At 45.0% G+C, this 13681-nt stretch overlaps 1 protein-coding gene across 5 annotated transcripts in view; it reads right to left on the minus strand.

Moving 5' to 3' along the window:
- The window catches only part of DLG2 (discs large MAGUK scaffold protein 2), a 2211856-nt gene that overhangs the window by 20487 nt on the left and 2177688 nt on the right, over positions 1–13681 (minus strand). For all 5 annotated transcript variants that reach the window (XM_040339977.1, XM_040339976.1, XM_040339980.1 and 2 more), the window contains one exon: positions 8493–8543. In XM_040339977.1, coding sequence (XP_040195911.1) covers positions 8493–8543 — 51 coding nt within the window. The remainder of the gene's footprint in view (positions 1–8492; positions 8544–13681) is intronic.

Raw genomic sequence — 13681 nt, forward strand, 5'->3', positions numbered from 1 at the left:
AGACGAGGGGTTTTGCTTTAACTCAGAAGGAATTTTATTTAAATTAACAAAACTCAAATCAATAAAATTGCCACAAGCACCAGTGTCGACCATCGCGTCAATGGTGGTCCTATCTTGGTCCCACTGTAAAGTAAGGGTGAGAAAGATGTATTGGTTAATATTTTGACGAGTTTTGGGTTTTGTCAAGTTTAAACTACTAATATTTAAGTTGTTACCTTCAGTTTTACTCCTTAGAATGGGGCAGGTAGAGACCATGTGGTCAGGGGCGGAACAGTAGAGACATAGATTGTTGCTTCTGCGTCTCTGTCTCTCAGCTGGGGTCAGTGGGCCCCTAACTGTACTAACTTCCATAGGAATCTCTTTGGGAGGTGATCTAGACCTCCTGATTGGTGCTGGTTGGTAGTAGTTCGCTCGTTCAGCCTTTCTTTCTCTGATGCGTCTATCAATTGAGAGGGAGAGATGCATGAGATCTTCCAGGGATGCTGGAATTTCCACACGTGCGAGCTCATCCTTGACGGATTCGGATAACCCAATGCGAAACTGATTCCTGAGAGCTATATCTGTCCATAAGGTTTCACGACACCAGCATTTGAACTCTGAAATATAGTCCTCCACTTGTCTCTTTCCCTGTCTCAAATTTCTGATGGTATTTTCAGCTGTAAGCTGTTTGTTAGGGTCCTCATAGAGTAAAGACATCTCATCTATGAAGGTATTGAGGGCGCCTAGTAGATCGCCGTGCTCTTCAACATAGGCATCTGCCCAGACTCTGGGTTCCCCTTTAAGGTATGAAATTAAAGTCAAAATTCTGACTCTGTCAGAATAATAAGTCCGTGGACGTAAATCAAACATTAACCGACATGAACTGATAAATTGACGAAAATTTTTCCTGTCACCAGAAAAGCATTCTGGGGGGCAGACCTTAGGTTCTGGTCGCTCCCTGGCTTGAGCAAAATTCTGATCCCTGAGGGCCTCCTTTTTTCTAAACGGAGATCAGTCAAATTAGCAGTAAGTGTATCCACACGTTGTGACAAGCCCACTAAATGGTTTGTTAGCTCCGCTGGATCCATAATGTTAAAGGGGTTCCGCTATTATGTGACGATCCTGTCTTGCTATTTTTATATTTGATTAATTGGATCTCAACTGCGGAGGTTTCTCAGTGTAAACCAAAAGTCACTCTATAGTATGGTTAAGAGTTAATGGTTTATATCATCACAACCTCAGATAGAGCACCAGCATAATCAAGAAAGCTTATTAACTCATAAGCCTTTATAATGCAGTTTAAAGTCACAGTCTATGAATAAGTAGGTATAAGGTTTTTGGTAGCAGTATTACTTAATGTTTCTTACTGAAAGCAGTGCAGATAGAGCCAACACATATATGTATATGTATATATATCACAAGCTGAGACCATGCATAAGGATTATTCAGGCAGGACTTGGATATTGAGATATGCAATTGATAGACAAGCACAGTTCAGTATAGGCTGGAGATCTTAACAATTTGTGTAGAGATACTTGCGGTACTGCTGGTAGAAACAGAGATGGCTATATTCAGGTCTGCAGAGTGCTGGTACAGATGGGAAGCCTGAGAAGCTGAAGGGTGAGCTGATCCCAATCCTGGATGGACAGACTGTGGGCAGAGGGCTGCAGGGAGCGCTGATCCTGGTGCTGGAGGGACGAAGAGAGTGTCTCCTGATAGCAGGTCCACAGGGTTTGAGGAGCGGGTCCTGGGTGACGGCAGGGGTCCAACAAAATAGCGGAACACCCTGCCGTCATTGCTGCGTGTTTAAATAGCCCGCACAGCGCGGGAAACCAGGAGTCTCTCTGGGGGCGCGCTTCCGCGTTCCAGCGTGGAACGCAAGCCGCGGCGCACAGGAAGTGACACGCCAGAGTCAGGGAGACGAGCGCAGCTAACAGGATTAGGTAAGGCTGTGCTCGTCCTGTTCAATACAACGCCAGTAACGTTACACTTGGTGGCATAGATTCAACAAGGTGTTGGAAACGTTCCTCAGAGATTTTTCTCCATAGTGACATGATGACATCACACAGTTGCTGCAGATTTGTCGGTTGCACATCCATGATGTGAATCTCCCATTCCACCACATCCCAAAGGTGTTCTATTGGATGAGATGTGGTGAGTGTGGAGGCCATTGGAGTGCAGTGACCTCATAGTCCAGTGGTGAGATGATTGGAGCTTTGTGACATGGCGCATTATCCTGCTGGAAGGAGCCATCAGAAGATGGAGACACTGGCCCAGATTCACATATAATTACGTTGCTCCTGGGCAGCGTAACGTATGTGATTTACGTTACACCGCCGCAGGTTTACAGCGGTAGTGCCTGATTCTCAGAACACTTACCTGTAAACTTGCGGCGGTGTATCGTAAAAGCGCTCGGCGCAAGCCTGCCCAATTCAAATGGGGCGGGCACCATTTAAATTAGGCACGTTCCCGCGCCGAGCATACTGCGCATGCTCCGTCGGGTAAATTACCCGACGTGCATTGCGCTAAATGACGTCGCACCGATGTCATTTGCTTAGACGTTAACGTAAATGGCGTCCAGCGCCATTCACGGACGTCTTACGCAAACGACGTAGATTTTTTAAATTTCGACGCGGGAACGACGGCCATACTTAAAGTGGAGTTCCACCCATAAATATAACATTACATCAGTAGTTTTAAAAAAATGTCATTAGTCCTTTAAGAATTTTTTTTTTTTTTTTAGATGCCTTCAAAGTGTTGTTGCTAGGCAGAATAGTTAATCTTCCCTCTTCCTGCACCTAGGTGCTTAAGCTTCCTAACCTACACCGCACAGACTCCTGGGAATGTAGTGGGTGTAACTTTCCAGGAGTCTGTGTACTCCCCAGTCTCGAAGAATCATGTGACTTGGACAGTACAGGTGCTGAAACCTGATCTGAAACCCATTACACTGCTTGTGCAGCACTGAGCATGTGCGAGATCTGCAAGGCTGAAATACAGGAACTCATACAGTCTGGCTTCATGATGCCCACACTTAAGATGGCCCCAGTCAATTTCTATTTTATAAAGTGTCTAAATGCTCTAACAACCTAACAAAACGGACCTTAGTTTACAGACTAACTTTACTAGAATACATTAAGCTTGTGTATTACAGGGGTATTTATATTTAAAAAGGGAAATTGTGGCCGGAACTCCGCTTTAACATTGGCTGCGCCTCATAGACCCAGGGGCAACTTTACGCGTCGCAAAGGCTACGGAAACGTCGTAAATTCTCTGCGTCGAGCACGTGTACGTTCGGGAATCGTTGTAATTTGCTAATTTACATAAGTGACGGGGAAAACAACGTCGGCGACACCTAGCGGCGGGAAAAAAAATTGCATTTACGATCTGACAGTGTAAGAGCCTTACACCTGTCAGATCTAATGGGTATCTATGCGTAACTGATTCTAAGAATCAGTCGCATAGATACCCGGGGCCAGATTAGGACTTACGACGGCGCAAATGGTGTTGCGCCGTCGTAGCGCCTTTGAGAATCTGGGCCACTGTAGTCATAAAGGGATGGACATGGTCAGCAACAATACTCAGGTAGGCCGTGGTGTTTAAACGATGCTCAATTGGTACTCAGGGGCCCAAAGTGTGTCAATAAATCCCCCCCCCCCCACACCATTACACCACCACCAGCCTGAACCGGCGATACAAGGCAGGATGGATCCGTACTTTCATGTTTGCTTACACCAAGTTCTGACCCGACCATCTGAATGTCGCAGCTGAAATTGAGTCTCATCAGACCAGGCAACGTTTTTCCAATCCTCTATTGTCCAAGTTTGGTGATCCTGTGTGAATTGTAACCTGATTTTCCTGATCTTCGCTGACAGGAGTGGCCCCCGGTGTGGTCTTCTTCTGCTGTAGCTCATCTGCTTCGAGGTTCGATGTGTTGTGCGTTCAGAGATGATATTCTGTATACCTTGGCTGTAACGAGTGGTTGTTTGAGTTACTGTTGCCTTTCTTCTCTGATCTCTGATATCAACAAGGCATTTTCGTCCACACAACTGCCGCTCACTGGATGTTTTCTCTTTTTTGGACTGGCCCTGCATGGGGGAGGAGTTGTCAGACCTCCGCAAAGAGACCACTGCTTCCATACAGCGAGGTCCAATTCTGCAGCATACTGGCAGAGCAGAGGAAAGGCTGGGCTTTAAAGAAACTGTCATGGACCTTGGAATGCGGAAGTGTTCCTCCTTGAAATCTGTTACACAGTGGGGGGTCTTCTGCCCTGTCTTAAGGCTCCAGACAGTTCCATTGTTCTGTGTCTGGCTATTGTGTACATTGATTGCCCCCTGGGGCTTCTGTCTCATTACACATAACAGTCCTTCTAATCAAGCTATTGGACCAATCCCTGCTGACTCATTTTCAAGTCCTCATTTGCATGGCTAAGGAGGACCTGAAGGAGGACTACATGTACTTTACAATTGACCAATAGGAAAGCGGTTGTTGGGGGCGGAATGTTCCAAATTCTGTATAAAAGTGTGTTGTGTACTTCCAATAAAGGTCTTCCTGTTTGAACTTACATACAGCCTGCCTGGTGTTTGTTCTAATGGAATCCGAACGGCACATAGCTGTAGTTCGGATCCCGGAGCCTTGGAGGACCGAACCATCAGACGTTGCGATCTGCAAGCTGACTCACTAGTAGCAGAGGAGTGTCGGGGGAGCGGAAGCGAGCAAGGATCTCGTTACAGAAACCCTGTTAGGTTAAAATATTCCTAAGTGCAGCTACCGGAAATAGAAGAGCTCTTATACTCACCTCTCCAATGGTCCATGTCTCCCGCATCTGCTCTGTTCCAGCACTGCAGCCTCCATTAGTCTCTTCAGCATTCAACACTTCCAGAAGTGCCATGTACTTGTGTCCCCTGCCATGTGGTGTAGTTCCATCCTCCAACCTCTATGTCACTACAGCAATGGTCATCAACCCAGTCCTCAGGACCCACTAACAGGCCAGATTTTAAGTATTATCTTGGGGAGATGCAGACTGGAATACTGCATCACTGAGCAGCAAATACTATCACCTGTCATGTATTTCAGTTATCTTGCAAACCTTGCCTGTTATGCCCTGTACACACGACCGTTTTTCCCGTCGGAATAAACTCTGACGGAGTTCCGAAGGAATTCTACTCAAGCTGTCTTGCATACACATGCTCACACCAAATTCCGACCGCCAAGAACGCGGTGACGTACAACACTACGACGAGCTGAGAAAAATGATTCCGAGCATGCGTGGTTTTCAGTCCGTCGGAATTGCATCCAGACGAATGGAAATTCCGATAGAAACTTTGATGAAAGTCCGATGGGGCATACACACGGACGGAATATCCGATGAAAAGCTTCCGTCTGTTTTTTAAAGTCGGAAATTCCGCTGGTGTGTACAAGGCATTAGTTGGCTCTGAGGACAGGGTTGATGACCACTGCTCTACAGCAGGGGTCTCCAAACTTTTCAAACAAAGGGCCAGCTTATTGTCTTTTAGACTTTAGAAGGGCCGGATTGTGGCCAGCAAGGGCAATAGATGTCATGGGCCCAGCATCAGTGAAAATAAATATGGCCCTAGGGTTGTTGGTCAATAGGAGTAGTATGCCATCATTGTTAACGGTGGCAGATATAGGGCCCCATTGTTGGTGTCAGTGGGAGGAATAGTGCCTCATATCAGTGAGAGGAATATTGCCTCAAGGGCCAGATAGAGGCTAGCAAAGGGCCACATCTGGCCCTCAGCCCGCAATTTGGAGACCCCTGCTCTACAGGACTCGACAGGGAGTTGAGTTTAGGAGATATTCTATTGACGGGCACATGCTTTTAGGAGGACCATTTTCCAATCATGTAATCACTGTGAAAGCCAATCACTGTGATCACGGAAAAGAACTTGCCTCATACTGTTTTTTCCTCTGCAAGGAGGAAAAGATATTTTTATTTTTTTAAGCAAGCATGCTTTAGTCTCGGATACACAAGTGATTGTTCATAGCAATGAACAGCAGTCTGAAGTGCTTTTAGCCAGCCTAATTGGGCAAAGGCGCATAAGGTGAGGTGTAAGTAGGAATGATTGGTACTAAAAATATACAAAGTCAAGAGGCTCTCTTATAGCACCTCTACAAGGTCACCCTTTTACCTCGTTTGTTGCCTCATCATTTCATAATATCTTTTCCAGTTCTGCTAATGTGATCACTTCACTGAAGACCCGCTCCAGATACTCAACAACATGGTCAAGTGTGGCTTTCCTATTAACAAACCCAAGACAACTGTTCTCAACATCTCCCGCTAAACACTGTAGAGCCAGATCTTCTTGCTTGCTGAACCTAGTACAGTGTAGTAGCACACAATAATCTTTCAGTTCGGTTCATTACAGAAATATTACAGCTGTGAACCTGGGGATGCAGTTTTCCAGTACACGAGATGTCAACGGTATGGTGGCAACCAATGTTCCCATAGCTGGAGTTACCACAGTAACCGTGATTTGCTGTGTTCGCTGACTTCAAATAAAGGAAAGATAAAGTTTCAAAGGCACGAAACTGAGACTTTTCAAAGCTCTTTCAGAACAACTTCTTCTTTACTACTGAAATGAACTTCCACAAGGCTGAGTTGGTCTCTGCTTTTGAGCGACATCACAGAAGTCTTTGAGACCACAACCTTTGGATTTCACAGTGCCTGAAAAAGTAGCTGACAATCCAAATGCTATTAAAAAAGTTTGTGGAGTTACATTATATAGAGATACAGACAATCTGTATAGCCCAGAGCACTGATTCTGCTAGGTCGTACCCACAGATATTTACTCCTTTCTTATCTGATGCCCTGTACACACGATCAGAGTTTAAGTCGGAATAAACTCTGACGTGTTTTTCCCGACGGAATTCCGTTCAAGCTGTCTTGTATAGACATGGACACACCAAATTCTGACCTTCAAAAAACGTTGTTCTGGATTTAGCTTCAGCAACTATTCCTCCATTCCCACCCTCCCCCCTTTTCGTGTTCATCAATACCCTTTAACCACTTAACCCCCGGACCATATTGCTGCCCAAAGACCAGAGTACTTTTTACGATTCGGGACTGCGTCGCTTTAACAGACAATTGCGCGTTCGTGCGACGTGGCTCCCAAACAAAATTGGCGTCCTTTTTTTTCCCACAAATAGAGATTTCTTTTGGTGGTATTTGATCACCTCTGCGGTTTTTAGTTTTTGCGCTATAAACAAAAATAGAGAGACAATTTTGAAAAAAATGAATATTTTTTACATTTTGCTATAATAAATATCCCCCAAAAATATATAAAAAAAATTTTTTTTCCTCAGTTTAGGCCGATACGTTTTCTTCTACATATTTTTCGTAAAAAAAAATCGCAATAAGCATTTATTGATTGGTTTGCGCAAAAGTTATAGCGTTTACAAAATAGGGGGTATTTTTATGTCATTTTTATTATATTTTTTTTACTAGTAATGGCGGCGATCAGCGATTTTTTTTTCGGTATTGCGACATTATGGCGGACACTTCGGACACTTTTGACACATTTTTGGGACCATTGGCATTTTTATAGCGATCAGTGCTATAAAAATGCATTGGATTACTATAAAAATGCCACTGGCAGTGAAGGGGTTAACACTAGGGGGCGGGGAAGGGGTTAAGTATGCCTGGGTGTGTTCTTACTGTGGGGGGGGGTGGCCTCACTAGGGGAAACACTGATCCTCTGTTCATACATTGTATGAACCGAAGATCAGCATTTCCCCTGCTGACAGGACCAGGAGCTGTGTGTTTACACACACAGCTCCCGGGCCCCGCTCTGTAACGAGCGATCACGTGTGCCCGGCGGCTATCGCGCCCACCGGGCACACGCACGATCACGCCCCTAGTGGCGGCTGGGAGAGAGGACGTTATACTACGTGCTCTCGCCCAGCCGAGCCAACTTGCCGACGTAGAACGGCGGTGGGCGGTCGGCTAGTGGTTAATGCATCTTTTTTACCCATTACTGTTTACCTTGCCTTTTTAGTCCATATTTTAATTGGGCGGGTTTGTTCTGGATTTAGCTTCAGCAACTATTCCTCCATTCCCACCCTCCCCCCTTTACGCGTTCAAAAACGGGGTGACGTACAACACTACGACGAGCCTAGAAAAATTAAGTTCAATGCTTCCGAGCATGCGTCAAATTTTTTCCGCAGAATGCGTATTTACCGTAGTTCCATATAGACAAACGGAATTTCCGATAGAGTTTTTTTCCGTCGGAAAAAAAGAGAACATGCTCTCTTTCTAACTCCATCGGAATTTCCGATGGAAAAAGTCAGATGGGGCATACACACTGTCAGAATAACCGATGAAAAAATTCCATCTGACTTTTTCCATCAGAATTTCCAATAGTGTGTACGAGGCATAAGGCTTCAATGAACCAGGCCTGATGCTTTCCCAGTGTTTCCGCTTTGCTTAGTCTCTGTGACAGCCAAGGCTTTTTTCTTCAGAGAATAGGTGTAGGTACAAAGTTCTGCCGTATACTTACTCTCCTGTCTTGTCACTGGCTCATAGGATAGAATACAGTCTTCTTGTCCTCCTGTAAAGAAAAGAACAAAAAAATGTTTTATTAAACGCAAAAACAAAGGACAAAAAGTGCGAACAAGACCGGAGAGCGTGAAAAGAGATGTTACTGATCCCACAGAGTGGATTAATCAAAGCCTGATTTGTTCTTCATAAAGTAGCTGTGTTCTCTATTCTTCTATGACATAATTAATTCCTCGAAAGGAATAAAAATGTCTCTCTATTCCGAAGAATCAATAAGACAATCTTACAATTCCTCCCCTGGAAACAGTTTCTATTCTGTGATACAGTAAAATGAGTAACAGATTTTGAATGCGTTTATCATGCTGAGCAGCAATTCAAACAGCTGAATTTATAGACAGCGCATTGTATTCTTACCTATCAGATGTCCCCGACCTTTGTTAGCTCCAGAGCCAAATTCAGAAATGAAAAGTAGGAATTCATTTACAGTAAAAACTCCAACCATGACTCTTTTAAAATATATGTAAACCCTACCAATAGACTGTTATGCCTCGTACACACGATCGGTTAAACCGATGAGAATGGTCTGATGGACCGTTTTCATCAGTCAAAACCGATCGTGTGTGGGCCCCATAGGTTCTTTATCTATAGGTTAAAAAAAAGCAATCTTGTTTTAAATTTAACCAATGGATTCCTAACCGATGGGAACCAACAATGCACTAGCATACAGCAAGCTATTTAGAAAATAAAAAACAAACCTTTACAACCCCTTTAAGAGCTCCCTTCACTGGAACTAAGGGGCCAAGCCTAACCCCTGAAAAACAACCCCTCACCATAATCACCCCTCCACCAAATGATTTGGACCAGTGCACAAAGCAAGGACCATAAAGTCATGGATAAGCAAGTTTGGGGTGGAGGAACTTGACTGGCTTGCATACAGTCCTTACCTCAACCCGATATAACACCTTTGGGATGAATTAGAGCGGAGACTGCGAGCCAACATCAGTGCCTGACCTCACAACTGCGCTTCTGGAAGAATTGTCAAACATTCCCATAGACACACTCCTAAACCTTGTGGACAGCCATTTCTAGAAGAGTTAAAGCTGTTATGGCTGCAAAGGGTGGGCCAACTCAATATTGAACCCTACAGACTAAGACTGGGCTGCTTGTAAAGGCAGGCGTCAAAATACTTTTGGTAATATATAGCCGGATTCAGAAAGACTTACAACCGCGTATAAGTAGATACGCTGTCGTAAATCCGAATGCGCGCCGTCGTATATTTAAGCGTATTCTGGAAACCAGATACGCTGAAAATTTGGCCAAGATACGACCAACATAAGTCTCCTACGCCGTCTTATCTTATGTGCATATTTACGCTGGCCGCTAGGGGCGTGTACGTGGATTTACGCATCGAATATGTAAATGAGCAAGATACGCCGATTCACGAACGTACGTACGCCCGTCGCAGTAAGATACGCCGTTTACGTAAGACATACGCCGGCGTAAAGATAAACCACCAAAAAGATGGCGCAGCCCATGCAAGGTATGGACGGAACAGCCGTCGTATTTTACGTCGTTTACGTAAGCGTACGTGAATGGGGCTGGGCGTAGGTTACGTTCACATCGAAAGCATTGAGCATGCGTCTTTACGTAGGGAGTATTTGCGACGTGATTCTGAGCATGCGCCGTACAAACGGCCCTCATTTACATGGGGTCACGGTTAATTTAAATGTAGCCCGCCCACTACATGCCTACTTTGAATTAGGCGGGGTTACGCCGGCCCATTTGCGATATGCCGACGTAACTTACGGAGCAAGTGCTTTTGAATACTGTACTTGCCTCACTATGTTATGTCGGCGTAGTGCAAATGGGATGCGTTACACCGGCTTAAACATACGCCGCTCTACCTGAATCCGGCTAATAGTGTATATATATATATATATATATATATATATATATATATATATCTAACAGAGGTTCTAACCACCTCTGTCTTTTTCTCTAATCAATAGAAAGTTTTAGGTAGAGGGTAAGTAAATCCTACAACTAGAGGCTTCTGTATGACAGTATAAGCAAGTAGCAAATTTAGTTATTATGTGATAGACAAGCCTCATAACGTAAATATAAAACATCCATTACCTTCCCTGACTGAACCTAATCCTCCTACAATTGTGTCTCACACACTCCCCCTCTCAGACACTGCAGTTCATAGTGGGAGCATTTTAGTAACAGAGGCAGTACTGTCAATTCAGAAAGCAGTGGGCTGGACTAGGTGTGGCCAGGTTCTGATTGACAAGCTACAGTCTTGTGATTCAACAGAGACATTAAAGATATCCATGCTCCCTGCAACATCTTCTCCCACTGTAGTGCAAGCAGGAACAGCCAACTTGAAGGTGACAACTCTGCTCTAAATTCAGGAGCAGTGCAGCATCATTGCCACTCCATCACAGGAAGGCACATTAAATGGTCTTCACTGGCAAGGTCAACAGGTATCTGTGGCACTTTGCAGAGAGACTACGGGAAAACTGTGAGTGCAGATGCACTTTTAAATAAATGATGCATCATTATTTTTTTTCAACGAGAGGCCACAGTTGAACTTTAAAACTCGTTACCTCTCCTATTGTAACCTGAAAAGCAATTCAAACTTTTTTTGAGATACAGTAATAACTTGGATTGCGAGTAAGGCCACGTACACACAACCGAGTTTCTCGGCAGAATTCAGCCAGAAACTCGATCGGAGCTGGATTCTGCCGAGAAACTCGGTCGTGTGTACACTTTTCAGCGAGGAAGCCGACGAGGAACTCGTCGGGCCAAATAGAGAACATGTTCTCTATTTCCTCGTTGTTCAACGAGGAAAGTTGGCCCGCCGAGATCCTCGGCGGCTTCAACACAGAACTCGACGAGGAACTCGATGTGTCTGGCACGTCGAGTTCCTCGGACGTGTGTACGGGGCCTAACACGGTTTACTAGCGTTTCACAATATGAGCTATTATTTTTTTTAAATCCTGACTCTGCTTTTCTCGCAAAACGAGCAGGATTCAAGCCTCTGGGGTGTGCAGTACCGCATTTGGCCAGAGGTTGTCATGGAAATATGGCTGTACGCTGTGCGTAAACCATACCTCCTGTGCTAATAAGCACACATTCCGTCTAATGGTGTAATGCATCTTACCTATCACTCTGTTTCCCGTATATCCCCAAGTAAACAGACATCACCACAGCTTACATTCTCAGCATCATGCTCTTCTGGGCCTCTCCCCAGCACCGTCCTTGGTTTTTATTCAAACACAACAAAAGCAATGACAAACAGGAAGTGAGGGCTCCAACAGCCAATCGCTTCCTCCATGGGAAATTACATCACAGGAAATTACCTCCACACAGGAAATTACCTCCACACAGGAAATGAGTTTATACAAACAACCAAGGAATAATGACTAGGGGAGTCTTATGGGCGTGTCTGGGCAGGGACAACATGTATGGTTTTCCTGTAACACAGGAAGCCGCATGGCTTTCAACCATGGACGCTCTTCCCTGACCATGACAATTCAAAATCTCCCTTATTACCGCTGGTATGAATCCTTATTCTGCATTGTTTAGAGAACAACGCATACCTGGATTATACTACCGTTCCTGTGGATGGGAAGTTATCTGCCGGTGTACGCTATGCGTCCTGCCATGTGCTGATCAGACACAAAGAAAGACGAGAGCGCTCATCCCCCCCATAACCATTAATGTCCTTGCAGAGTTAACATATCCCATCCAGACGATCGTTTTGTGCATCGCACAGGGGCCCTTCGCTGGCGGACATACCCCCACTCTGCAAACACCTCTCTCCAACCTCAGGAAGTTTCCCACTACCAGACGGGACTTAACCAGCGTCAGTCTGCCCCAGTCAGCTCTTTAGAGTGGGCTGCGGGAGTACTAACACTGGGAGACACTATGACAATACATATTAAATATATCTTCATAAAATTTCCACAACAGTGTGCAAGGGCGCCGGTGACACTCAGAGCCGCTTGGAGCCACTGGGAAACACTCAGAGTGCATCTGAGCGGCTCCGAGTGCTCTTTGAGTGCTTCTGAATGTCTCTGGCACCTCCCACTTCTGGTTACATGCGGTACTGCATACACTAGCAGTGCCACTGGAACGGATTATCTGAGTTTCCATTATTTCCTATGGGGAAACTCGCTTTGATATAGGAGTGCTTTGGATTACAAGCATTCTTCTGGAACGAATTATGCTCATAATCCAAGGTACCACTGTAATATATTATATGAGTATTGTATATATATTTTTTTCTACAATGCCATTTACTGTGTATTTAAAACTCAGGTTTGCCAGGATTTTACTGCTGCCCTTTTCCCCATTGTGGAATTTTAATTCTGGTGATAAGAAGTCACATAGACAGGTAGTAATGGAAATATCTGTAACGGAGAATGAATCAACAACAAAAAGGGTAGGACTGAAACATTTTGGCCTAGGGGGAGTGCAAAACCACGTTGCTGTCAACAGATTTTAGTGGTTTCGAGAAAGTGTACCCTCCAAAGTGTGCCATGGTGCCCCATTGATTGGTGGGCATAATGGAGGTTGGGCATTTCTGAAGGCCATGATTTATCTGGACACACTTTCTCACATCTTCCAGTATTAGCCTGTGGTTTTCAGCATTCAGTCACATGATATCTTAGAGCTGCAAAGGAAGTTGGTGCAGAAAGACTTCCCTCTTCGAAAAGCTATGAGTTACGAGCAGGGAGGAGGTATCTATCTAATGCCCATCATGGTTCACTGACTGCAAGTCCAGCTTTGATTTATATAACACAGTGGAACCTCGGATTACGACCATAATCCGTTCCAGGAGAATGCTCGTAATCCAAAGTACTCGCATATCAAAGCGAGTTTCCCCATAGAAGCCAATGGAAACGAGAGACTCGGAAAGGCCCGAGGACACTTCGGCTGACCTCTGCAAATCTTACTACCCGAGATTTGCTGAGGTCAGCCGCGCTGTCCTCGGGCCTTTGCGTGCATTCCGAGCTGATTGGCTGCGGTCGGCGACGTACGGCTCTGCTTGGCTCCGGCGCCCCCCCCCACCTCAGGCCAAAAGCGGTACTGCACATCTTTTTGGCATGAATCGTGCTCGTTTTGTCACGATTTTTAAAAATACAGTGCTCGTATTGCGAAACGCTCGTTAACCGCGTTACT

Source organism: Rana temporaria, chromosome 2 (genome assembly GCF_905171775.1).
Source record: "Rana temporaria chromosome 2, aRanTem1.1, whole genome shotgun sequence".
NCBI lineage: Eukaryota > Metazoa > Chordata > Amphibia > Anura > Ranidae > Rana > Rana temporaria.